We start from the raw sequence: 26,403 nt of genomic DNA on the forward strand, positions 1-26,403 counted from the left end.
TAGACAGACAGATAGACAGATACAGCCCGCTTATTATTTTATTAGTAACTAGTGCACCTGCAGCTGTGAGAGCCCTGATGCTGTGAGAGCACTGGCATGATAGCATTTCTGTTTGACCCCAGATGACCTTGGTGTAATTTTTTTCATGCCCCCCTCATACAAAGGATTCCACCTATCAAGTTTAAGCCCAATATGGCAAAGTTTAAATTTAGCCCCTACATGACCTTTGACCTTGGTTGACCTCAATGTTATTTTATGCATATATTCCCTCGCATCAAGGATTCCACCCACCAATTTTGAACCCGATAGGACAAAGTTTGAAATCCATGACCTTTGACCTTTGACCTCGGATGACCTCCATATAATGTTTTTCATGCTTCCCTCATACGAAGGTTTCGAGCCACCAAGTTTGAGCCCGATCGGACAAAGTTTGAAATTTGACCTCTCCGTAATGACCTTTGACCTCGGTTGACCTTGATTTTATTTCGCGCATTATATTCCCCTCCTATCAAGGATTCCACCCACCAAATTTGGGCCCGATCGGACAAAGTTTGAAATTTTGACCTTTGACCTTGACCTCCGATGACCCTCAAAACCACATGGCCAACATGCTTTTCCCAATACCTACCTATATCCAAAATTTCAGCACGATGCGTCGAAGTGCGGCGAAACGCATAGCCGGACAGACAGACAGATAGATAGATAGATACACAGATACACAGATACACAGATAGACAGATAGAGACCGCTTATTATTTTATTAGTATAGAAGATAGATAGATTATAAAGCTCGAATTGAGAAAGAACTTTATTTTAATATTTAAAGCAAGCAAATATTGATTTTATACAGACACAAGAACAGTGCATCTCTCGAACATGTCCAATATAATAAGTGTATGCTCAACTCCGACTGGATAAAACCAGTTCAGTCAGTAGCGAAAAAAGCATCCGAAATTTTCCATCATTGGACATGTTGGAGTAGTGCAAATCACAAACTGCACAGAGCTCAGATATAGCTTTAGCGACAAGCAATTCTGATGTTCTCGTAGCATACGAGCTCATACGGACGGGGAAATAATCACTAATTAGCGATTTAGTAATTAGTTGGAATAGTGTAAACCAGTCTTGGCTTAGACATCGTTAGGGTAAGTTTCAGAAAAAAATCACAGCGTTACAAATGCTTGGTTGACTTTTTACTACTGTAAATATTAAAGCATACGACTCCGATGTAAACAATTTTATTCACGCGAGGGTGTGAGCCTGAGAGCTTGCACAGTGTTTGGCTAGCGTTCCAGAGCAGGCGAATTAGCGCATGTGCATAGTCTTTTTTTATGATCTCACACCACCAAATCAGAGTCCCATAGAGATATGTGCTAAATTTGCCTTAAGAAAACATCATTTTTTCTTCACAGGAGCGACTCAGTTTTAAGCGACAGCTATGATGGTTGAAATCAGCCCTTGCCTGATCTCTCTGGCTGGGAAAAAATATAGGTTGACCGTCATTATTTTTTACGACTGGCCCTCAAGTCTCACGATGTCTGGGAATTGCCTATTTTACAGGCAAAACCATGCCAGTGTTTCTGTAAAGAAAAGGCTGCTTAAAATCATTAAAAGTTATTTGATCTCGCCCATCTGTGGTACACTTGCAGGAAATAATATTACTAATCATGACCAATCCAAATTTGGCTAAAATTATGCAAATTTCTGCTCATTTTAATGCTTAAATTGAGAATACATGGGTTTTTCTAAGAAGTGAAATTAAGGGCGCTAACGATATAATTCTATTTGGTGGTGTGAAATCTGAATGATCCAACATGTTTCTGATTGTCCTTAATTTCAGACTATTTTAATCTAATTAACTTATTTTTAGCATAATTTGAGCAAGAAGCTGGTTAAAAAAAATTTCAAGCAGAATCATTGTGTCTCTGACATGTGCTATCTACTGAAGATAGCATTGTGATTACCAAGTTAAAAGTTCACCAAGACTTAGGCTTTCAGAAATTTACAGTCAAGAGGGACAAGAAGCCAGGCAGACACACAGAAACAAAGAAGAACATGTCCACAATGCCTGAATTATAAGTGTTGAATTATATGACCTATTAGTGAAATCTTAAGTCTACCCCCCCCCCATAAGCTTACCTGATCCATGGGCACATTTTATGAGCTCCAACCAGTGCCCTAGCCCACGTGCCACCATATACTGATGTCTTCTCCATCTGGTAATGAGTCACTGCATACCATCATGATTGTAAACATTACATGGGTTACCAGTAGTGGAATCATAAGCTTAGCCTACCCCCCCAAACAGACACACACAAACCGTAAGCTTACCTGATCCAGGCGCCTATTTCATGTGTTCCGACCAGTAGGCCTACCCTAGCACCATACGTACTGATGTCTTCTCTATCTGCCACTGTGTCATTACATGCCATTGATGATTTAAGCTTACCAAATATTATGATTGTAAACATTGCATGGGCCAAAGTCACTCTACTGAAATGGAATCTTTCACTCAAACACACATTTCGGGTCAAAACTCACCTTAGCACTGGTATATTTGTAGCAAATGTTGCAGTTCTCTTCAATTTTAGCCTTTAATTACATAAATTCAGTCAATGCACTTCTTCGGTGGATGCAAACGCAAATTTGGAACAGGGCTAACTTGCTCAATCAAAAGTTGAGACTCACACACACAGCTCCATTCAGATCTCACACCACCAAATCAGAGTCCCATAGAGATATGTGCTAAATTTGCCTTAAGAAAACGTCATTTTTTCTTCACAGGAGCGACTCAGTTTTAAGCGACAGCTATGATGGTTGAAATCAGCCCTTGCCTGATCCCTCTGGCTGGGAAAAAATATAGGTTGACCGTCATTATTTTTTACGACTGGCCCTCAAGTCTACGATGTCTGGGAATTGCCTATTTTACAGGCAAAACCATGCCAGTGTTTCTGTAAAGAAAAGGCTGCTTAAAATCATTAAAAGTTATTTGATCTCGCCCATCTGTGGTACACTTGCAGGAAATAATATTACTAATCATGACCAATCCAAATTTGGCTAAAATTATGCAAATTTCTGCTCATTTTAATGCTTAAATTGAGAATACATGGGTTTTTCTAAGAAGTGAAATTAAGGGCGCACAACGATATAATTCTATTTGGTGGTGTGAAATCTTATCGTACCGGATGAAGTTGTTGTACATATGCATGTACCTGATAATGAGTGAAGAAAACTAACAAATTAATTTGGATTAGGCCTACTTGTACTGAAGTAGTTGCAATTACGGGTGATACTGCAACAGCCCGGGGCACCAGTGCATACTGGCCAGCGCATTGAGTCCAGTGCAGTGCAGTGTAGTTTTCCAGCGGTTTCGGGAATTTCCCTTACTGATGTTTTGGCATCATTCATACCGGTATGCTGGGTGATGCATTGGATGAGATGCAGCTAGGTTTTTTGATGATGTCATGCATGATGCATCATGGGCGTTGACGGTTGGCCGAGGGTCATTAGCTCTAATTGGTCAGTGCATCAGTAAGTTCAGACCTATAGTCCATACAGGACCAACGCAATATTTAGCACCATAATCAACGCCGTCAGGCGTTGGTCCTTACAAATCCGTTCGCTACCCCCAGCAGTAGTTCCAGTAACTGTAACTCGTCATACCTAGAGTTACAGTTCACTCTATTGCTATCTTTTCCACAAATAAGAAACATCACAATATGTGGGCTCAATTTGGGCTCTAAGGATGTAGCTGAGAAACTCTCTCAAGGACAGTTTGGGCATGCACTGATGATTTTAATCCCATTGTACCAGGGTTTGGGCGTGCCTGGATGATTTTAATCCCACTGTACTAGTATATACTCACAAAGTTGAGGTAATTGATCTACATTGATCTCATCTTTTGGGTGGGTTCAAAATTCCCTGATTTGGCAAAACCTGCAATCTTCATGGGAGTAATAAGTCTTAGTGCAAAAGTGGTTAAAATATTGCTCTGCAAAATGTCTTGATTTTCATGATTTGGATTTATCATATTGAGCAGCATTCTACTTGTGATGTTTCTACACTGTGTAGAGAGGGTCTACAGCATCTCTGAGGTAAAACTGACAAATACAAGGTATATTTCTTGATGCTTGAAGTTTGGATTTCTTAAACGTACAGTGCATCCCTATGTACCGCTGCAAGACTTCAGGTCCGTAGATGTCATTATGTTTATGATAAAGACTGAAGTCTTGCTGGCAGGACTACCCCCAGCAGTGCACCCTCATTATAATAAACAGTGACCAAAACCAAACCAGTCGATGAGTTACGTCATGAATCCAAATATGGAAAATCATGAGCCCCGCCCATCATTCGGGCCATCATTCAACCGCATCTATTACATAACTGGGACTCTCAAGTCATTTCAAGTACTTGGTATCCCAATCGATTGATTTTGAAAATGCAATCAAAGCAATACAAACTTTTGAGGTCGCTTACCAGTGCATGGAAATAGTAGATATCTACTATTTCCATGACCAGTGTAAATCTGGCTGGTATGAATTAAATGAAAGTTTTTGTTGCTCTATCAGTGCAGAGATAATGTAGGCCTAATCAGTGTTAACAAAAAGTCATTTGTATGATTCTAGGATTGTTTTCTTTTTTTATTTAATATTGTCACATTTGTCGATAGGCCTAACCGTGATACCATTAAAAAAACTAAAAGAACATCAATTCTACACACCGTTTATTTGGAACTGAACTTTGATTTATTTAAGTCATAATGTACTATCTTAATATGAATTTGGTTAATTTTTTTCAAACCTGATTTTATGGCATATTTGTAATGTATACGGCTCAAAATAAGCTAATTGTGTAACACACAATTATTTTTCCAGCTCTTTTCTTTTGGTCTCCAACCAGGTTTAAATTATAGTATGCACATATATCGTTCATAATACACTAAAAGAAAGATAAGTTATAGACCATTTACTTCACAAATTTAATTTTCTAGCCCTTAAATGACGTTATATTTGACAGACACAATTTTGATGATTTTCTGCAATCAAATAAAAATTTATAAAGTATTACATAAGGTATTTTGTGGTTATTTAGGTGTAGGACCTACAGCAACTGATTGTGGAAAAAATGTGTCCAAATATTACAATAAGGAGGATAAATTGTTATAAATAAAATATGTGTGTCTGTCAAGCCATAACATACGCAAGATGTCTGTCAAATGTAACATACAGAATAATAATTTGGCAAAAACAGTAGTTCAAGATGGGAAATTGAATAAAGATCACATGCAGTTTATAAATCACATGTTTTAAAACACTTTTATAAACTCTAAACTATCATCATAATGTGAACATCAAGTGATTTTTAATTTTTTTAAACGTATTGCGTATGTTACTTTTGACAGACACATACAAGTCTAGCGTATGTTACTTTCGTACAAATGTTTGACAGACAACACTTAACAATGGATTGTGTCATCAAAAAGCTTCTCCTCACAAAGTGATAGTGCCACAAAGCTAGGTGGAGCTAAATGCTATGTCATGTAGCATAATTAGCTGTATCACCCTAGTTTAGCAGGAATTACAGCACCGTCTTGCGTATGTTACTATTTGACAGACATTTCAAGAAAAATTTTAAAATTGTTATATGTTCAAAAAAGATGGCAGCCACTTACAAATTGATTATAATATGGAGAAATGAAGTTATTTACAATAGATTTACCCTTTAGTTTATGCTTCAAGTCTTTGTTTATAAAAAACTGAGGGACTTCAAAATCAATCAAAAGTTTGACAGACAATAGTAACATACGCAAGGCAAACTTTTAAATCCTTTTTTGATCTGTTAACTTATAATTCATAATGCCTCTTTCTGTTTTTTTTGATTGGTTTACTGCACCATTTTGGGAAACAGGTCACATGAATTTCTATAAGGATCCATAAAAAAATAAAAAAGCTGTTGAAAAAAAGGCGTCTCTTGGCATGTTACAAATAAAAGTGTAAAAATAGGCATTTTTACAGCTATTTTTTATTATTTTTATTATTTAGAGTGAAAGGATTTTACTTAAATTGTGTATGCTATGTCTTTACTACCTAAACTTGCCACTAAACTAGCAAATATTCCATTTCTATAATTATTATTTTTTTAAAAAGATGTCAAAATATATGGCTATAATATGACACCTTAGCATATTTTGAGCCATACACATGTCACAACTTGTATCCAAATGGATTCAGCCAAATTTGTTGTGTTTGTAGGTAAACAGAGCAAAGTTCGACATAAAGTGATAATTCAATATTATGACTTTATGTCCTCGTATAGAAGTGCGTGTTAAACGGCCAAAATAACAAGCAGTGTTTACCTCGTTAATTCAGTTCAAAATGGACAGAAGCCATTCCCGATAATTAAGGCCTATTACTGGTATTATTTCAGCATTTTGAACTATAATGACAAATTTAAAATTTGAAGAAATCGTACATTAAGGGCTGGGGTATGAACGTTTGGACAGTATTTATTTTGGGACATTAGAGCACATCAGACATATCGAATTGCATTCTGAATACGGAGAATGTCTTTCTGATATCAAATAATTTTGATTTTTTGAAATTCCCAATTTAATACACATTTTATGGCAAATCATTAAAAATTGATATTTTTGATAACAGTACTCGAAGTAAACTTACTGATGATGATTTATACTTAAAGAGTATGTAGGTGGGATGAAAAGCCGACGATCAATTGAAAATTTTGACCTTTCGTATTGAAGATCTGGATTTTTTTCCAAAACACCAAAAAAAATTAGGTCTTTTTGGGAAAAAATCCATATCTTCAATATGAAATGTCAAAATTTTCAATTGACCGTCGGCTTTTCCTCCCAGCCACATACACTTTAAGAATATATCATTAGATTTATATAATTTACTTCGAGGACTGTTAATATATCAAAAATTTGAAAAATATCAAATTTTTATAATTTGTCATAAAATTTGTATTATATTGTGATTTTCAAAAAATGAAAATTATTTGATATCAGAAAGACATGCTTTGTATTCAGAATGCAATTCGATAGGTCTGAGGTGCTCTCATGTCCCGCAAAAAATACTGTCGAAACGCAATAAACGCTCATTCTAGATCCCTTAAGCCTTAAACACCTAACTGGAAATAACAGAGTTTGTATGAGGCGAGGTCCAAAATAGGCCTAATTTGCCATATTTGGTAGAGATACAGTACTTAAAGAGCTAAGGGAACGTTCATAAATACTTGGGGCTGGAAAATTTTGATTTCGGTATGTCAAAACTTTTTGACCCCCCTACATATGTTAAACTTTTAGAACCACTTTTTTTTATAGTTTCAAAACTTTTTGGATCCCTTTTTCTGTATACACCAAAATATTTTGTACCCCCACACCAAAATCACTAAAAACACCCGTTTTAGGCCTACTTATGAATTCCAAGGGTCATAGGTCAAAAACCATAGGTCGCAGAAAAATGTTATGATTGACATTTTTGATCCAAACATCCATCTTAGTAAACTGATACACTTTGCAAGATGTATATGTCAATTTTCAAAAAATTTCCCATATAAACATTTGTTATTTTGGTCAAAACTGAACAATAATCACCAAAAAATGCCATTTTTACCCATAAATTAAATGTATTGAATTAAGCGATGGTCTTTTTTGTTTTGCCTTATTCCAGGGTCCTAAAATAATGGAGAAAATTTGAACATCATTAAATGAAGAGTTTGTTTCCAAAAGGCATTAAGTCCAAAGACTGTTTTGTGGGATTTTTTATTTGAAAATATTGAGTAGCAGTAACCTTGCCACTCTAATAACATTGGCGTAGTAGAATATATACTAGTAGTTATAAAAATTTGGCAAATAATTGCAAATCCCTTTAACTTCCCACGTGCGAAGAAGAAAAAGGCATCAAGTGCAATGGCAGCCATTTTAAAACCTTGGATTTGACAATTTTAGGAGACAAATCTATTGTTGAAAGAGAATAAGCCAGATGTGCAAACATATCCATTCCAATCGTTAAATGTCATTTAAACTTTAGAATGTAAAAATATTCCAGCAAAATGTTACACAAGGCAGCTATTGAACTAATGCCTTTTGGAAACAAACTCTTGAAATATTATGTTAGTAAAGAAAGTGAATAGGCCTACTTCACTTTAATAGGAATTGACTAAACTACAAATCAAGTAAATGACTACATTTTATGACGATGTCGACATTTTAAAGAAAATTAACACAAATTGGCGCTGACTGAAAAAAAAAAAAAGCTCCCTTCGTCTGTTGGCGGGTAACTTCTTGAATTCCTAGCTTATTCAAGCATGCAAAATAGCGTCATCATCCATTTTTATATTATTGTAAAACAAATAATAATAACTGAGGCCTAATGATAAAATGAAATGATGGCCACCCCCCCAAAAAAAAAACCCTGTATAAGTGCGCAACCTACAAAGAGAAGAACTTGAAAAAGAACATTTCAGCCCGAATCACGGGTCAAATAATCGCCAAGTATCTTAACCATTGATTTATATGGGACAGGAATAGAGGTTATCCATGTTCTATAAGCTGCATGTCCTATCAACGACTGCTATACCTTGTTTAGGACATTCTAAAAAAGTACCTGCATGTGTAACCATGACTGTTTCAAAATAGCCCGCCAAAGTCATGCAGGTAACTCCGAGGTCGTGCATTGAATTAGTTTGAATGAGGAATACTACGGGAACCAGTGCCTTTTGTTAGAAGTCACACATGAGTGAAGTGGATAACTTCTATTATCAAAAGTCCCCGGGGAAAATCTTCAATAGTTGCCCAATTGCCTACCACCTCGCGGGTTTAGTAACCCTGTGAAGAAGTAAAATCAGATCAATGCTCATTCACGTGGATGATGAACATTGATCGCGATTGAAGAGGACATAGATCAATTGAATGAATGAATGAATGGACATGATTATTGATATTGTTACGCAATAGTGGTGTTAAATCCAAAGCTGGAAGCTAGTAGTTGGCAGTTGGAAGGCAAGTCTAATCTGATTGGCTAAATATCGTCAGTAGCTGTCAGTAGGCGTGGTTAGTCAGTTTGACATTTCCCTTGACTTTCCAAGGGAGGATATGTCGGATCTATAAGGACCAACGCCTGACGGCGTTGATTATAGTATACAAATATATACTGCCATGAGAGGTTCTGGTTAAAACTATGGGCCCGAGGTGAGATCAATAGTACTATGATCTCAGCGAGGGACCATAGTTTTAACCAGAACCTCGAATGAAGGCAGTATATACACCTATCCGACTTCGCCATTACTGCGGTGTCCCCGATGTAAAACTGCGGTGTCCCGAGGTCGGGGGTTCCATCCATTATTTATTGTGTGCTATACAGAATTGTACCCGGGAATTGTACACAACAGTGATATTCAATACACAATCATGAGTATTGAATTACGAATTAAATCTCCCGCTCTGGTACATCTGTGTTGCCGCCAATAGAGGGCCAAATACAGTAAACGCTTCTCGGATTGGTGTATATTTGTTTTATATCCTTCATTCATAGATTTTTTGTTCATTGATTGGTTAAAAGATTATATGAAAACTCCACCATGCTTCAAGATAGGCCTAGGTAGGGCCTATGCACGGCAGTCCGGTTTAGGCGGTTCAAAAACTCGCACTGTCATGTTCATGTGTTAGTGGTTTTAAGCTTACTCACTGTCAGTGTTTATTTGTTCAAGTTGTTACATGTAAAAAGATTTACATGTGTAAACTCGAAGGCCATCGTGCAATCGGGATAGGCCTCCACACGCACGGTACTAGGCCAGCTACCTTCATGCATGCATGGCCTAGGCAGTCCGAGACTGTCTCGCACTGTCAGTGTTTGTTTTTAAGCTTACCGTGTCAGTGTCGCTCTGAATCTGGCTGTATTGGTCTGTGGTATGAATTCAGTAAATATTCCTGCGCTAGAACTGGTAACAATTCAAATTAAACAGCTGAAATTGTGATCTTCTTCAGCAGTAGCAGCCCACTCCAGCTTGATTTATATTTCGCCATTTTGTGTTGTCGTTTCTCGGCAGTGACAAAATACTCTTATAGTCAATGTCGACGTCAGTGTTATTGTTATGCTTTATGGACTGCGACGTGGGTATGCTGCTATCCGTATATAGTAACTATTCAGAAATACTATTTACGGCTTGGATGTACTATTTACGGACGTAAATAGTACTTTTACACTTCCTCACAGAATAGTGTGTTTATTTTTGATCACGTGACACACTTTTAACCAATCAATGAACAAGAATCTATGAATGAAGGATATAATACTAAATATTGCGTTGGTCCTGTATGGACTATTCAGACCGGATGAATCGGGTTCCCATGCAACTAATAACTTACTACAGCTGCAGGCCTACCAATTATAAATGATGACCAGAAACTTTAATAATTTTATATGAGTGGCATGACATGTCAGCAAGGCAAGGAGGGGGGGGGGGGCATTTTATGTGAAGCTGAAGATAATGAACATGTAGAGGAGAGTCTTTATTTTTGTTGTTGGCTGGAGGCCCCATGTCGAGAAGTTTTAGAAATGGTAGTATTTTGGCCGATTTGAAAAGGGACAAACCACAGAAAACTATAAATTTGACTTCTGAATCGGATTTGTTGTCAACGGCTTGTGACGTCACTCCGGGGTCACCTATAGAATAAAAAAATACCACAAAAAAGCAGAAAAAGATGAATATTTTTGGAAAAGAAATGAAAATCTATGTTAAAAGAGCTGGAAATATATGTAAATATGTGACCATCCACCACAACAGCCCGGATGTCGCCAGTGCCACTATTGAGATATGCTCCATTGAACTTAACAATAAACAATAGGAAACAAAGGATTTATTGACTGTTTTATTGATTTTTCACTACTTTAATGTCAAGTAATATAGACATGATATAGGCCTACAGCATTTTAAAGCTAATTTCAAGCAGAATATTTTGGTTGAATATCTCAAAAATGATGATTGGCGACTTCAGGGCTCAGTTGTGCTGGATGGTCACATATTGTTATACTGTCTGTTCAATTAGCTTAGAATTTTTAAGATATTTGAAAAAATAAAATATTGTGGTCAAAGTCATCAAAGAAAAGTGTTAGCATAGCCTTAGACCTAACGTGATTTATACTTTTCAAATTCCAAAGTTCAATTTAAAACCCCATTTCTTTTCAATTTTGCCTCATTTTAGGCAGTTAATTGGGTCCACCAAAAGGGTTCGTGACCTTTTTACAAATCGAGTGGGACGGTCCATTCTCAACTTAGGGCATAGACCCTATCCAATTTTTTCTCTGGGCAGGGCAGTCACTGGAGATGTGATGTGTTTCGTCATAGATTTTAAATGGTTTCATGCATGGAAACGTATGAATTGTTTATCAAAAAAAAAAAAAAGAAAAAAAAAAGGAATGCAGCGCAGTCTATCCACCAATCTGTCCAGCCATTTCAATTGTTATACCGTTCCGGTTATTGGATAGGTTCTATAGGTGATGATGGTCCACCGGTTTTTATTAAACACAAAATTTTATGGCGCGATTACGTTTTATGCACAACATTATTCTGAGCATTATTTGTTTCCTAAACAATGATATTAAAATTATGGATTTCATTCTGATTTCAACTGGTTTACAATGTTATTGTAAATTGAGTTTTGTTTAATACCCTTCCCAAGAATATCAGCATTCGCTTGACATTTTCAGATACAGTGACTTTACAAGAATTGTTTTCTGTAACCTGATTGTTTTAAATAATATTTTCTTGTACAAAAGTTTTTTGTTTCACAGTTTTTTCAGAACTTTGTATTCAACAAACAAAACGAAATAACAAATTGAAAATAAAAGTGTAGTTTTATAATTAATAGGCCTATAGGCCTGCACCATCTCAGACCCATAATAAATAAATAAATAAATAAATAAATAAATAAATAAATAAATAAATAAATAAATAAATAAATAAATAAATAAATAAATAAATAAATAAATAAATTAATTAAAAAAAAAAAAAAAATAAATAAATAAAAAAAAAAAAAAAAAAATAAATAAAAAAAAAAATAAATAAAAAAATAAATAAATAAATAAATAAATAAATAAATAAATAAATAAAGAAAGAAAGAAAGAAAGAAAGAAAGAAAGAAAGAAAGAAAGAAAGAAAGAAAGAAAGAAAGAAAGAAAGAAAGAAAGAAAGAAAGAAAGAAAGAAAGAAAGAAAGAAAGAAAAGAAAGAAAGAAAGAAAGAAAGAAAGAAGAAAGAAAAGAAAAGAAAAGAAAAGAAAATAATAACGTGTTTCAACACAAATTAGGCAAACTGGCTAATATTTTGCTGGACAATATTTCCTGATGCGGATGGTCGAATAAATATACTATCTCTCCGCACACACCACTCCATGCCATACATAAATTCTCCCAGTCACATTTCCCCAATATGAAATTTAAATTTTTTTTAATTTTACTTCTTTTAAAGTTTGGCAGAGGCGGGGTTCGACCTCACGGCGCACCACGCCGCTTTGGATATGCTCTATGAGCCTAAAGCCTTAGACCACTCAGCCACTTGTCTTGATGGAATCTATTTGAAAGTGAAACTTATTTGAAGATATAATCGCAACTTCAATATAGGCCTACCACGTGACAAGCAAAAGCAGAAAACGTACCATATTTTGGAATTTTATTTTCCTAAAAACATTAATGTGTACTAATAGCGCTCAATTGTTGTTAATCCGACAATAAACATGATAAATGCGCGTCTATATGGACAATACATTATATCGATTTTGACATGTGCTCGCACGGTGTCAGTACATTTCCATGGTCAGTAAAATACTATAGAGGAACCTACCATTTTTCTTGTATACACGTTCGATGTTTTTATCAATTACATAAAAAAAAATCCATTTTAGACCCCAAATGTTTCTTCAGGAAATAAAAGATTAGATTACCATAAAACGAAACAGTAATCTTTTGCGGGTCTAATGTTATTTATACATAGAATTTTCAACGTTTTTCCTATCCTTATTCTTGCTCAATTAAAAAAATATTTTGGCGTATATAAAATTGAAATAAAATTCTCTGCCTCATAAACGACCTCAAATGTGCCACAATTGGGTATCACGAATCGTTATATATGATGTGCAGTTAATATTCATTTTTTCTTTTATACAGAGGATGCTTCAATTTTGACAGGAAAAATATTTTCTTGAAAACCCTCGGTTATTTCAAAACGGTAACCACGCTTCCCTAGAATGTGCAATAAAATTTTTTTCTTATTCTAACAGCAAGCGTTTTTAGAATGCAGTATGGCGAAATGTGGTGTACTCTCCGCGTTGTGACATTCGTCCCCATTGCTCTAAATGGATTGATTCAAAAAAGTTTATGGTGCCCGACGCTCTACGGCTTTTTATAACAATATCGTGGGAAAAGACCAAAATTGAAAAGAAATGGGGTTTTAAATTGAACTTTAGAATTTGAAAAGTATAAATCACGTTAGGTCTAAGGCTGTGCTAACACTTTTCTTTGATGACTTTGACCACAATTCTTTATTTTTTCAAATATCTTAAAAATTCAAGAATCTAAGCTAACAGTAGTGTGATAGTTTGTATTGACCAGGTCTGGAATTGAACATTATATAATGTTTTGTTAGAAAATTGAATAAATGATCACATCAAACAAAGGTTTGGAAAGTTGCAAAATGGTTTAATTTTGTTAGGAAAACAATCTTAATATTAGCTCCGGGGCGTAGATCCAGGGGGGGGGTATTTTGCGGGGGGGATGGACCATACAATCATTCCCCCCCCAATGTTGATGCCTGTATGTGGGTTTCTGATCAAATTAAACCCCTTATATGGCAATTTTAGCTCCCAAAGTGCAATTTTTTGCACGTCGCACAAATTGATTCCATTTTTGTACCATATTAGCTCATATGTGAGTGTGACCCCTCGGCACAACTGAGCCCGAATGTCGCCAGTGCCACTATTGAGATATGCTCCATCGAACTTAACAATAAACAATAGGAAACAAAGGATTTATTGACTGTTTTATTGATTTTTCACTACTTAAATGTCAAGTACTATAGACATGATATACATCATTTTAAAGCTAATTTCAAGCAGAATATTTTGGTTGAATATCTCAAAAATGATGATTAGCGACTTCAGGGCTCAGTTGTGCCGAGGGGTCACATATTTCTAGCTACAGTTTAGCTTCAACAATTTTAGTATGCGCTTGACGCCAAGCATTTGTACCATAGACTTATTATGTCGCCAAAAGGTGCTTAACTCACTATACTAGAATTTTTTCCAACCCCACTGAATATTAGCAAGTTAATAATAATATTTGGCTTTTTTTTTGCAACTGGTGTCAAGGGCTCATTATCTCCTTCAAAAATATGATCCCAACTTTGAAAATTAGCTTTGACAATAAACTTACACAAAATTTGATGTAATATGCTACTACTGTCTACCAAATTTAGGTATTTTAAGGACCTCTGCAACCCGGGCGTGTGTGTGTGGGGGGGGGGGTGTACTCAAATTACATTTTGACAGGGCTGTGGCACTTGAACTCTGAAACCCTCACCGATATTTAAGTAATTTATTACCTTAAAATATGGTTGATTTGACAGCTTTATGAACAATTTTTCTCAATCAGGACCCATGTTTGATTTTTTTTCACATTTTTTTTGACAGTTTTTGATAAATTTTATTCAAATCGGGACTCATGTTTAGGGACTTTTCTTGCCAAAAAGCGACCCATTAGAGCGGCACATCCCCGTATTCCATAGACGTGAGTACCCTTGGGTCCACAACCTTGATTGTATAGTATATTCATCATGATTTCATCAGGCCCGTAGCCAGGGGTTGCGGCGTAGCAAGACAAAAAATTCGATTTTTAAAGCTTTTTGGGGTATTGATTAAATACTTGCTATCACCAGTAGATAGGGCATTGATGAACTACTTGCTATAATAAGCAGTAGATGGGGCATTGACGAACTACTTGCTACCAGCAGTAGATGGGGCATTGACGAACTACTTGCTACCAGCAGTAGATAGCACATTGATGAACTACTTGCCATCAGTAGTAGATAGGGCATTGATGAACTACTTGCCATCAGTAGTAGATAGTGCATTGATGAACTACTTGCTATTAGCAGTAGATAGTGCATTGATGAACTACTTGCCATCAGTAGTAGATGGGGCATTGATGAACTACTTGCTATCAGCAGTAGACGTGGCATTTATTAACTACTTACTATCAGCAGTAGATGGGGCATTGACGAAATACTTGCTATCAGCAGTAGTCTAGGCATGGATGAACTACTTGCTATCAGCAGTAGATAGGACATGGATGCACTACCGTACTTGTTATGAGAAGTAGGTAGGGCATTAATGAACTACTTCCTATCAGCAGTAGATAGGGCATTGATGAACTACTTGCTATCAGCAGTAGATAGGGCATTGACGAACTACTTGCTATCAGCAGTAGATAGGGCATTGATGAACTACTCGCTAGCAGTATATAGCGCAATGATTAAATACTTGCTATCAGCAGTAGATGGGGCATTGATTAAATACTTGCTATCAGCAGTAGATGGGGCATTGACGATCTACTTGCTATCAGCAGTAGATAGGGTGTTGATGAATTACTTGCTATCAGCAGTAGATAGGCATTGAACTACTTGCAATAGCAGTAGATAGTGCATTGATGAACTGTTTGCTATCAATAGTAAATAGGGCACAATTGATGCTTGCTACCAGCAGTAGATAGGGTATTGATGAACTACTTGCTATCAGCAGTAGATGGGGCATTGACGAACTACTTGCTACCAGCAGTAGTCTAGGCATGGATGAACTACTTGCTATCAGCAGTAGATGAGGCATTGCTGAACTTCTTGTTATGAGCAGTAGATGTGGCATTATTAAGTACTTGCTATCAGCAGTAGATAGCACATTGATGAACTACGTGCTACCAGCAGTAGATAGGGCATTGAGGAACTATTTGCTACCAGCAGTATATAGGGCATTAACGAACTACTTGCTATCAGCAGTAGGTAGGGCATTGATGAATTACTCACTATCAGCAGTAGATAGGGCATTGATGAACTACTTGCTATGAGCAGTAGATAGAGCCTGGATGAACTACTTGCTATGAGCAGTAGATAGGGTGTTGATGAACTACTTGCTATCAGCAGTTGATAGCACATTGATGAACCACTTGCTATCAATAGTAGATAGCATACATGGATGAACTATACTTGCTATCAGCAGTATATAGGACATTGATGAACTACTTGCTATGAGCAGTAGATAGAGCCTGGATGAACTACTTGCTATGAGCAGTAGATAGGGTGTTGATGAAATACTTGCTATCAGCAGTAGATAGCACATTGATGAAGCACTTGCTATCAGAAGTATATAGCATACATGGATGAACTACTTGTTATCACTATCAGCAGTAAATACAGGGTGTCCCAGAATGATTTATACCGGGAAAGATTGAATTTTTAAGGTATAAACGGCATTTCTATTGGTCATATTGTTTTGCATTTTAAGTTTTACATTATATTTAGCTTTCTCAGATTTTTTAGATTTTTAAAATTGAACGTTTCTAGTCGTAAAAATGGTGAATTCCAAGTTTAACAAAGCAACCTATTTTGAAAATCTTTAAAATTACTAACCGTTCAGCACAAAGTTATTTGGAAAATGTTATGCAGTATATTTGTTGTGTCCCATGCACGTATTTGGGGGGGGGGGCTTTGGGGGGCGCCAGCAAAAAGAAGAAGGGCGGCAAAAAGAATTAGTAAAGAAAAAAGGGCGAAAAAATTAGAAAAACTGTGAAAAAATGGTACTATACATTGCTTTTAGGGCGCTAGCGCCTAAAATTCTTTTTTTTTTTTTTTTTTCTCTTCACTTTTTCAAACCACCGAAAAAAATTTGGGTCAACCTTTTGGGGTTGTTGAGGAAGGCGGCAAAATGTGATATTCTTCAGCCCCGGGATAGGAGCGCCACGGTATGCCACTGTGTCCTGTTCTTACTTCTACTAAATAGTTGATATCTATCGTTTATTTATGATGTTACGAAGCAATCCTTGTATGGAATAAAGGTTTTGCTACATTTGAGTGACCTTAAACTATTCTTTCTTTGGCGGCAGTTTTGAAGCCAATTATTGAGGTGTGTGAGTTTCATCATTTGAAATGCCGGCAGAGATGGATTTCTCATAAAAGTATAGAGAAGGTTCGTCATTAGTGTCACAGCATGCAGAATATAGGACATTGACGAACTACTTGCTATCAGCAGTAGGTAGGGCATTGATGAACTACTAGCTATCAGCAGTAGATAGGGTGTTGATGAACCACTTGCTGCTGCAACTTAGTAGTAGAGAGCATATGGATGAACCAATTGCTATCAGGAGTAGATAGGGCATTGTTGAACAAGTGCTCTCTGCAGTAGATAGCACATTGATGAACTACTTGCTATGAGCAGTAGATAGGACATTGATGAACTACTTCCTATCAGTAGTAGATAGGACATTGAAGAACCACTTGCTATCAGTAGTAGATAGCATACATGGATGAACTACTTGGTATCAGCAGTAGATAGCACATTGATGAACTACTTCTTATCAGCAATAGATAGCACATTGATGAACTACTTCCTATCAGTAGTAGATAGGACATTGAAGAACCACTTGCTATCAGTAGTAGATAGCATACATGGATGAACTACTTGCTATCAGCAATATATAGGGCATTGAAGAAATACTTGCTATCAGCAGTAGATAACGCATTGACGAACCACTTGCTACTGCAACTTGCTATCAGTAGTAGATAGCATATGGATGAACTACTTGCTATCAGCAGTAGATAGGCATTGATGAACTACTTGCTGTAGTAGATAGGGTATTGATGAACTACCTGCTATCAGCAGTAGATAGGCATTGATGAACTACTTGCTATCAGCAGTAGATAGGCATTGATGAACTACTTGCTGTAGTAGATAGCAGATAGATGAACTACCTGCTATCAGCAGTAGATAGGCATTGATGAACTACTTGCTATCAGCAGTAGATAGGGCATTTATTAACTACTTGCTATCAGCAGCAGATAGGGCATTGTTGAACAAGTGCTCTCTGCAGTAGATAGCACATTGATGAACTACTTGCTATGAGCAGTAGATAGAGAATGGATGAACAACTTGCTATGAGCAGTAGATAGGGCATTGATGAACTACTTGCTATCAGCAGTAGATAGGGGCATTGATGAACTACCGGTACTTGCTATCAGCAGTAGATAGGGCACTGATTACAGTAACTACTTGCTATCAGCAGTAAGTAGATAGGGCATTTATTAACTACTTGCTATCAATCAGCAGTAGATGGGGCATTGATGAACTACTTGCTATCAGCAGTAGATGTGGCATTGATGAACTACTTGATATCAGCAGTAGATGTGGCATATTGATGAACTACTTGCTATCAGCAGTAGATGTGGCATTGATGAACTACTTGATATCAGCAGTAGATGTGGCATTGATGAACTACTTGCTATCAGCAGTAGATGGGGCATTGATGAACTACTTGCTATTAGCAGTAGATAGGGCATTTATTAACTACTTGCTATCAGCAGTAGATGGGGCATTGATGAACAAGTGCTCTCTGCAGTAGATTGCACATTGATGAACTACTTGCTATCAGCAATAGATAGGGCATTGATGAAGCATTGATGACCTACTTGCTATCAGCGATCTATATGGCATTGATGAACGTGCTAAGGTTTTACATAGATATTTGACATACAAATGTTTTATCCATTGCTCTTTTCCAGTGAATCTTTTTGGATGTTAGTATTCTTCGGATAGGCCCTTGATGCCTTCCCAGAGCATGAGTACACTGGCTGAGCAGGCAGCTAAGCTGCTGGATTTCAGCCAGAAATTGGACATCAGCTTGCTGGATAATGTCGTAGGATGTCTCTACAATGGAGAAGGGGCACAGGTAAGAACAGGATCAATCAGGGGTATAAAGATGTACCATACAGGGTGGCAGGGAAGAAATTGGATATCAGCTTGCTGGATAATGTCGTGGGATGTCTCTACAATGGAGAAGGGGCACAGGTAAGAACATGATTGATCAAGGTATAAAACTGTACAGGGTGGTGGTGGGGAGGGGGGGGGGGGAGAAACTGGATAATGTTGTGGGATATGCCTCTACTTGGTAGAAGGGCCATAGGTAAGAACATGGTCAGGGGTGGCAGGGAAGGGGGGGGGCAGAAATTGTACATCGGCTGTCTATAATGTAATGGGATTAATCTACAATGGAGATTTGCTGCACTGGTGTCACATAATATAAATAGAGAATTTATCATCAAGATTGAAATTTGCCATGGCGTAATGTTGAGGCAAACATTTGTGACATGTTAAAAGTTCAGGGCGAAGATTGTTTGTTATATTGAAAGGGGGCAAGCAAAGTTTGGTAGACCATTTTGGAATCGTACACAATTTATTACACAGCTGTAGATAGGGCATTGATGTTTCTTGTTGCTGCTGTTTATTGCCAGGGGGTGGCAGTTGGAAAAGGGGTAGAGGTTATTTTTCAATATCGTTTGCCAACATTGGCCATTGCCAATAAAGTTACTCCTTGATTATTTTGATAATCTTGCAGCAACGAACAAGCGCAGCAGATACTGACCAGTCTAAAGGATCACCCTGATGCGTGGACCAGAGTGGACACTATCCTGGAATATTCCAAAAATGAACAAACTAAGGTAAAGGTACAGATGACAAAATGTACATGCAGACAGCGCCAACCCAGCTTGAAATGTGAGTGTGTGTGTGTGGGAGGGGGGGGGGGGACAATTGGCCTAAGTTGTCAAAAAGTGGCTGAAAAGAACAAAAAATAGGTAATTTTGTCAAAAGGTGGGGGACATGTCCCCCTGTCCCGCGGGATTGACGTCTATATGCATGCAGGGTGTAGCCCACCATACAGTGGTGGGGTATTTTGCATTTGGGCATGGATGATTAAAATGATTCAAATGCTGGAGTTTTTGGAACCCTATTATGATTGATCGATGGCATTCACGATTTAGGATATTTTTTTTATTAAAGAGGCGTTCTGTTTGCTATCTTAGTTTGAGGCCTACCATTAAAACAATATGTTTCCAAATGTTGAGTTGTATTGCTTCAGCGGTTTTGATATTCAAAGCAACGTGTACATATGTATAACAATGCCCCATTATAGGATGGTACATATACTTCCGGTTTGACCACAAATCACTATGTTTTTAGTTCACACTTAAATAAAAATATCTTGGGCGTTAAATTTCACTGGGAGAAAAATATATGAGTTTGTTTCTTTTTCTCTTTTTTTGTTTTTAAATTTCATGTAAATGTTGCTATAGTACTATGGACTTCAAATTCTGGAGACTGTGATCAAGACAAGATGGCGGGTGCTACCCAGAAACCAATGTGAAGGGATTAAAAAGTACACAGTGGGACTCATCATTAAAATATCTTCAGATCCAGACTCGCTAGGGGTAAGTAAGCCTGTGCTTTATTCCTTTTAAACTGGCATCCTAAAAATGATGCAAAGGGGATGCTAAATGGATGAAAGCTTGCAATTGAGACAAAATGGATTCCAAATTACTAAAAAAAGGATGCCAAGAATAACAAGAGGATGCCAAAAATGGTTGAAAGAGCATGCCTAGACTGAAAAAGAGATGCAGGGATGAAAAAGGGATGCCAAGAAATTGAAAGGATGCTGAAAATGGGGAAAAAAGCTTGCTAAGGCTGAAAAAGAGATGCAGGGATGAAAAAGGGATGCCAAGAAATTGAAAGGATGCTGAAAATGGGGAAAAAGCTTGCCTAGACTGAAAAAGAGATGCAGGGATGAAAAGGGATGCCAAGAAATTGAAAGGATGCTGAAAATGGGGAAAAAGCTTGCCTAGACTGAAAAAGAGATGCAGGGATGAAAAAGGATGCCAAGAAATTGAAAGGATGCTGAAAATGGGGAAAAAAGCTTGCTAAGGCTGAAAAAGAGATGCAGGGATGAAAAGGGATGCCAAGAAATTGAAAGGATGCTGAAAATGGGGAAAAAGCTTGCCTAGACTGAAAAAGAGATGCAGGGATGAAAAAGGGATGCCAAGAAATTGAAAGGATGCTGAAAATGGGGAAAAAGCTTGCCTAGACTGAAAAAGAGATGCTGGGATGAAAAAGGGATGCCAAGAAATTGAAAGGATGCTGAAAATGGGGAAAAAGCTTGCCTAGACTGAAAAAGAGATGCTGGGATGAAAAAGGGATGCCAAGAAATTGAAAGGATGCTGAAAATGGGGAAAAAGCTTGCCTAGACTGAAAAAGAGATGCTGGGATGAAAAAGGGATGCCAAGAAATTGAAAGGATGCTGAAAATGGGGAAAAAGCTTGCCTAGACTGAAAAAGAGATGCTGGGATGAAAAAGGGATGCCAAGAAATTGAAAGGATGCTGAAAATGGGGAAAAAGCTTGCCTAGACTGAAAAAGAGATGCTGGGATGAAAAAGGGATGCCAAGAAATTGAAAGGATGCTGAAAATGGGGAAAAAGCTTGCCTAGACTGAAAAAGAGATGCTGGGATGAAAAAGGGATGCCAAGAAATTGAAAGGATGCTGAAAATGGGGAAAAGCTTGCCAAGGCTGAAAAGGAGATGTTGGGGTGAAAAATGGATGCCAAGAAGCGGCATCCATTATACTAGGGTGACCTTGTCACATGACAGAAATCCCACAGATTTGAAAAGTGGCAGTATAAACAACTACTAATAGTAGGCATATCACCTCAAAAATAATCGCAGCAGAAACACGTTATTTAATGTTCCTACATTATTGAGCTTTATTAAAGCATCAAAATCAAAAAACAGAATTGAAATCGGTCAATGCATTGTGACGTAGTGTCAATTTAAAGATGCTCGTAGATGGAATGAAATCCTGCCACAAATGGCTGTAATGACAAAATTGGCACATTTCGAGATTTTGAAGGTATATTTGGACGCTTGCTTGAAAAAGCAGCGCGTTAATATAAATATCACATGTTAAATGCCTATCTTTCCTGACTTCGTTACAGAAAACAAAATTTAAAAATCTATCATTGAATAATTATAATAAATTAACCAAATATACTATTTTAGCAATTTCGGCCAATCTGCAGACAAATTAAATCTCAAAAATGACTAAGTTCAGCTAATTAATATGCAAAATTGATGCCAATAGAAAACCGTACATGATATAAAGGTGCGGGTTTTTTGCACACATATGTATGCAAAGTTCTTTCAATTGATAACAAAAAATACACAAAAAGTAATTAATTATGCAAATTAGGTAATTACAGCTAATTATGTATTTATGATTTTATTATGCAAACTAGGCATGAGTAATTTTAGGGTTTTTTTCAATATTTAATGAACGCCTGTTCATTCATCATAAATTTTTAAGTATGATCCTGTTATGAGGTTGAATAAATGAACTGCAGTTAATTATTTAAAACAATACAAAAAAATAAAAAGTTTGACATTTTGACGGTGTCTGGAATATAATTTTAATTTTACTGTAAACATGGTATGTGTTACCATTACTCAAAGCCAAGTCCGAAAAGTAAAAATTAAAATTCAGTTGCAATGAGACTTTAAATTAACATTTTGTCATCTGGATTAACATGGGAGGAGAATCAGTAAAAGCAATAGCCATTTTACTGTACCGCGTGATACAAAAATAGTATGGCCTTGGACACACACAATGGCTTAGTGCTATTGTGGTTTGGAAAATTACTCCCTAAAAATATCATTGATTAATGTTTTGCTTCAACTAGTTTTAGGAAGTGTTTCATTCGTTGTCGACGGAATTAATTTACATGCTAAGAAAGATTAGTATTTCAGCTAAATGGAAGTAAGTTCCTTTACTTCAATAGGCCTATATTTACTGATTTATGAGCGATCTTCAAAAATCCATAAAACAGTCAGTAACTCTTAAACAAAACAATTTTTAATTTTAAGGACCCGATGTTAGCCTCGGAAAGGCTTCACACACCATATATTAAAAATTTAAACAATTTGGATAAATGAAGCATATGAAGAAATTCATTTAATGACATGGATGTTTTCTAAAATTGGCCAAATTTGAAGCGCGCCCTTTTCAATTCACTGTTATGCTTGCATGCACAGTGTAGCAGAATTATTGTGCAGCCACTGTGACATACCTACTAATAGTCAAGACAATTTAATGAAAGTGATATTAATAATTGAGAACAGAGTGCAATGTGGATGGGGATGAGACTGTTAATTGGGTCATGAATTTGACACTGCTGCTTTTTTTTTGCAGAAAGAGAAAATTTACCTTGGTAAGTTAAACATGGTGCTGGTTCAAATCCTGAAGCATGAGTGGCCCAGGAATTGGACGTCGTTCATCAGCGATATCGTAGGAGCAAGTAAAACCAATGAATCACTCTGCCAAAATAATCTTGTCATACTCAAATTATTAAGGTAAGTAAAGATATATATTTAAAATTTTTGGATTTGGGGGGGGGGTGGTCAGCTCATGGATGGGGAGTAACGGTCATTTTGGTAGAGGTGTGCACTGTTATTCAAGGCAAGTTGAAATTCATTAAATGCTTGGATTTTCATGGAGGGTCTAATTCTCCTGAATGGGGGCACATCTTAACTTAACACGCTTCCAATGCAGAATTGTAACACTAATTATTTTCAGACTTTTGATGGTTTTACTTGTTAATTTCTGGAAATTACATGGAAACAAGAAATAAAATAAAAAATGTGAGAGAAATTAAGATGTATGTATAAAATTGCATGATTTTATGAACAATTTTGGTAGATTTGAAACAAACCTACCTCTTTTTTTTTTTTTTTTGTCACTGGATTTTTATTTTGTGTTGTGTTGCTGTCCATACACCATGTGTCCATTATGACCTTAACTGCTGCCCATACCTAACCATACATCACTAACCTTGACCACCAGCTTTGACCGATTTGTGTATATCCCAAAAATTTAACCATTTGTGCTCCTCACTCATGCACATATATTTTTTTTTGGGAGGGGGGGCTTTGGGGAACCAGCCCCCAGGGTAAAAAAGCAGGGGCGCCAATGAAGGGCTCTTCATTTTTTTTCAAACGACCGAGAAAAATTGAATTTTCTTCAGCCCCGGTTGGGGCGGCCACGGTATGCCACTGTCACTAAACTAGCTTCCAACCAGTCAGCACCACCATCATATCTGTTAATATTGCTACATGTATTTTCAAATAAAACTGATGAAAGGAACATAGCAGATGCTCTTTGTGTAGTAGGCCCCCTATAGGTAAGTTTCATGGGTTCGATTTCTCAAAGCTTGGCTAGTGGTCAGGCTTCCTATAGGCTAGCCCTACCAATGTGGATCCATTTTATTGATCTATCCTTCCAGGTAATGAATGATGTGAAATTGTAAGCACTGGTATATAGGACTAATTGGGCTTTTAAGCCTGATGGCTTAGGAAGCCTGACCACTAGCCATGCTTCGAAAAATCGGGCCATGAAGTCCATCATACCCACAAGCAAGGCATTAGCCAGAGGGGTGTCTTTAGGGTGTCCAAAATGGTCAAAAATACTTATTCTACAAAATCAGGGTGTCCACTTCCTATTCACTCCATTATAAAAATCTGAATTTCAGGGCGTCCAAATGACACCTGGACAACCCTCAAGCTAATGCCTTGCCCACAAGCCCCCACTGCCACATGGTCTACACCCCCCTTCCCTTTTAACAGCTTGATTTTCGGAACTGTCACATATTAATTTCTTGCTTTTTGTCTTTAATACAGTGAGGAGGTGTTTGATTTTGCTAGTGGTCAGATGACGCAAGTGAAAGCTAAACATCTCAAAGACAGCATGTGTAATGAATTCTCTCAGGTCTTCCAGTTATGTCAATATGTAATGGTAAGCTGTAATGCGCTATTCCACTTACAATCTACACCCCCACATCTAAAAGACAGCATGTGTAATGAATTCTCTCAGGTCTTCCAGTTATGTCAATATGTAATGGTAAGCTGTAATGCACTATTCCACTTACAATCTACACCCCCTACATCTAAAAGACAGCATGTGTAATGAATTCTCTCAGGTCTTCCAGTTATGTCAATATGTAATGGTAAGCTGTAATGCGCTATTCCACTTACAATCTACACCCCCTACATCTCAAAGACAGCATGTGTAATGAATTCTCTCAGGTCTTCCAGTTATGTCAATATGTAATGGTAAGCTGTAATGCGCTATTCCACTTACAATCTACACCCCCTACATCTAAAAGACAGCATGTGTAATGAATTCTCTCAGGTCTTCCAGTTATGTCAATATGTAATGGTAAGCTGTAATGCGCTATTCCACTTACAATCTACACCCCCTACATCTCAAAGACAGCATATGTGTAATGAATTCTCTCAGGTCTTCCAGTTATGTCAATATGTAATGGTAAGCTGTAATGCGCTATTCCACTTACAATCTACACCCCTACATCTAAAAGACAGCATATGTGTAATGAATTCTCTCAGGTCTTCCAGTTATGTCAATATGTAATGGTAAGCTGTAATGCGCTATTCCACTTACAATCTACACCCCCCTACATCTCAAAGACAGCATATGTGTAATGAATTCTCTCAGGTCTTCCAGTTATGTCAATATGTAATGGTAAGCTGTAATGCACTATTCCACTTACAATCTACACCCCCTACATCTAAAAGACAGCATGTGTAATGAATTCTCTCAGGTCTTCCAGTTATGTCAATATGTAATGGTAAGCTGTAATGCGCTATTCCACTTACAATCTACACCCCCTACATCTAAAAGACAGCATGTGTAATGAATTCTCTCAGGTCTTCCATTTATGTCAATATGTAATGGTAAGCTGTAATGCACTATTCCACTTACAATCTACACCCCCCTACATCTAAAAGACAGCATGTGTAATGAATTCTCTCAGGTCTTCCAGTTATGTCAGTATGTAATGGTAAGCTGTAATGCGCTATTCCACTTACAATCTACACCCCCTACATCTCAAAGACAGCATATGTGTAATGAATTCTCTCAGGTCTTCCAGTTATGTCAATATGTAATGGTAAGCTGTAATGCGCTATTCCACTTACAATCTACACCCCCTACATCTCAAAGACAGCATGTGTAATGAATTCTCTCAGGTCTTCCAGTTATGTCAATATGTAATGGTAAGCTGTAATGCTAATGGAACTTGATTGTTAGTTTCCTATTGACCGCCCGCATCACTTTTTCAATTTGACCAAAACTTTCATTATTTTTATAAAAAAGTAAATTATCTGAAAATTGAGATGGAAATAATTCAAAATTGAAACTCTCAAAATGTCTGATCCCCTGCTGATCATAATCAG

At 37.0% G+C, this 26,403-nt stretch overlaps 1 protein-coding gene across 1 annotated transcript in view; it reads left to right on the forward strand.

Moving 5' to 3' along the window:
• The first annotated feature begins 971 nt into the window (after positions 1-971).
• LOC140145837 (exportin-1-like) overlaps positions 972-26,403 on the forward strand; it is a 46,278-nt gene continuing 20,846 nt past the window's right edge. The window contains exons 1-6 of the mRNA XM_072167522.1: positions 972-1,145; positions 18,837-19,025; positions 19,681-19,772; positions 20,406-20,540; positions 23,345-23,505; positions 24,829-24,943. Of these exons, the coding sequence (XP_072023623.1) occupies positions 18,878-19,025; positions 19,681-19,772; positions 20,406-20,540; positions 23,345-23,505; positions 24,829-24,943 (651 nt within the window). The 5' untranslated portion in view covers positions 972-1,145; positions 18,837-18,877. The remainder of the gene's footprint in view (positions 1,146-18,836; positions 19,026-19,680; positions 19,773-20,405; positions 20,541-23,344; positions 23,506-24,828; positions 24,944-26,403) is intronic.

Source organism: Amphiura filiformis, chromosome 2 (genome assembly GCF_039555335.1).
Source record: "Amphiura filiformis chromosome 2, Afil_fr2py, whole genome shotgun sequence".
In the NCBI taxonomy this organism is placed as follows: Eukaryota; Metazoa; Echinodermata; class Ophiuroidea; order Amphilepidida; family Amphiuridae; genus Amphiura; species Amphiura filiformis.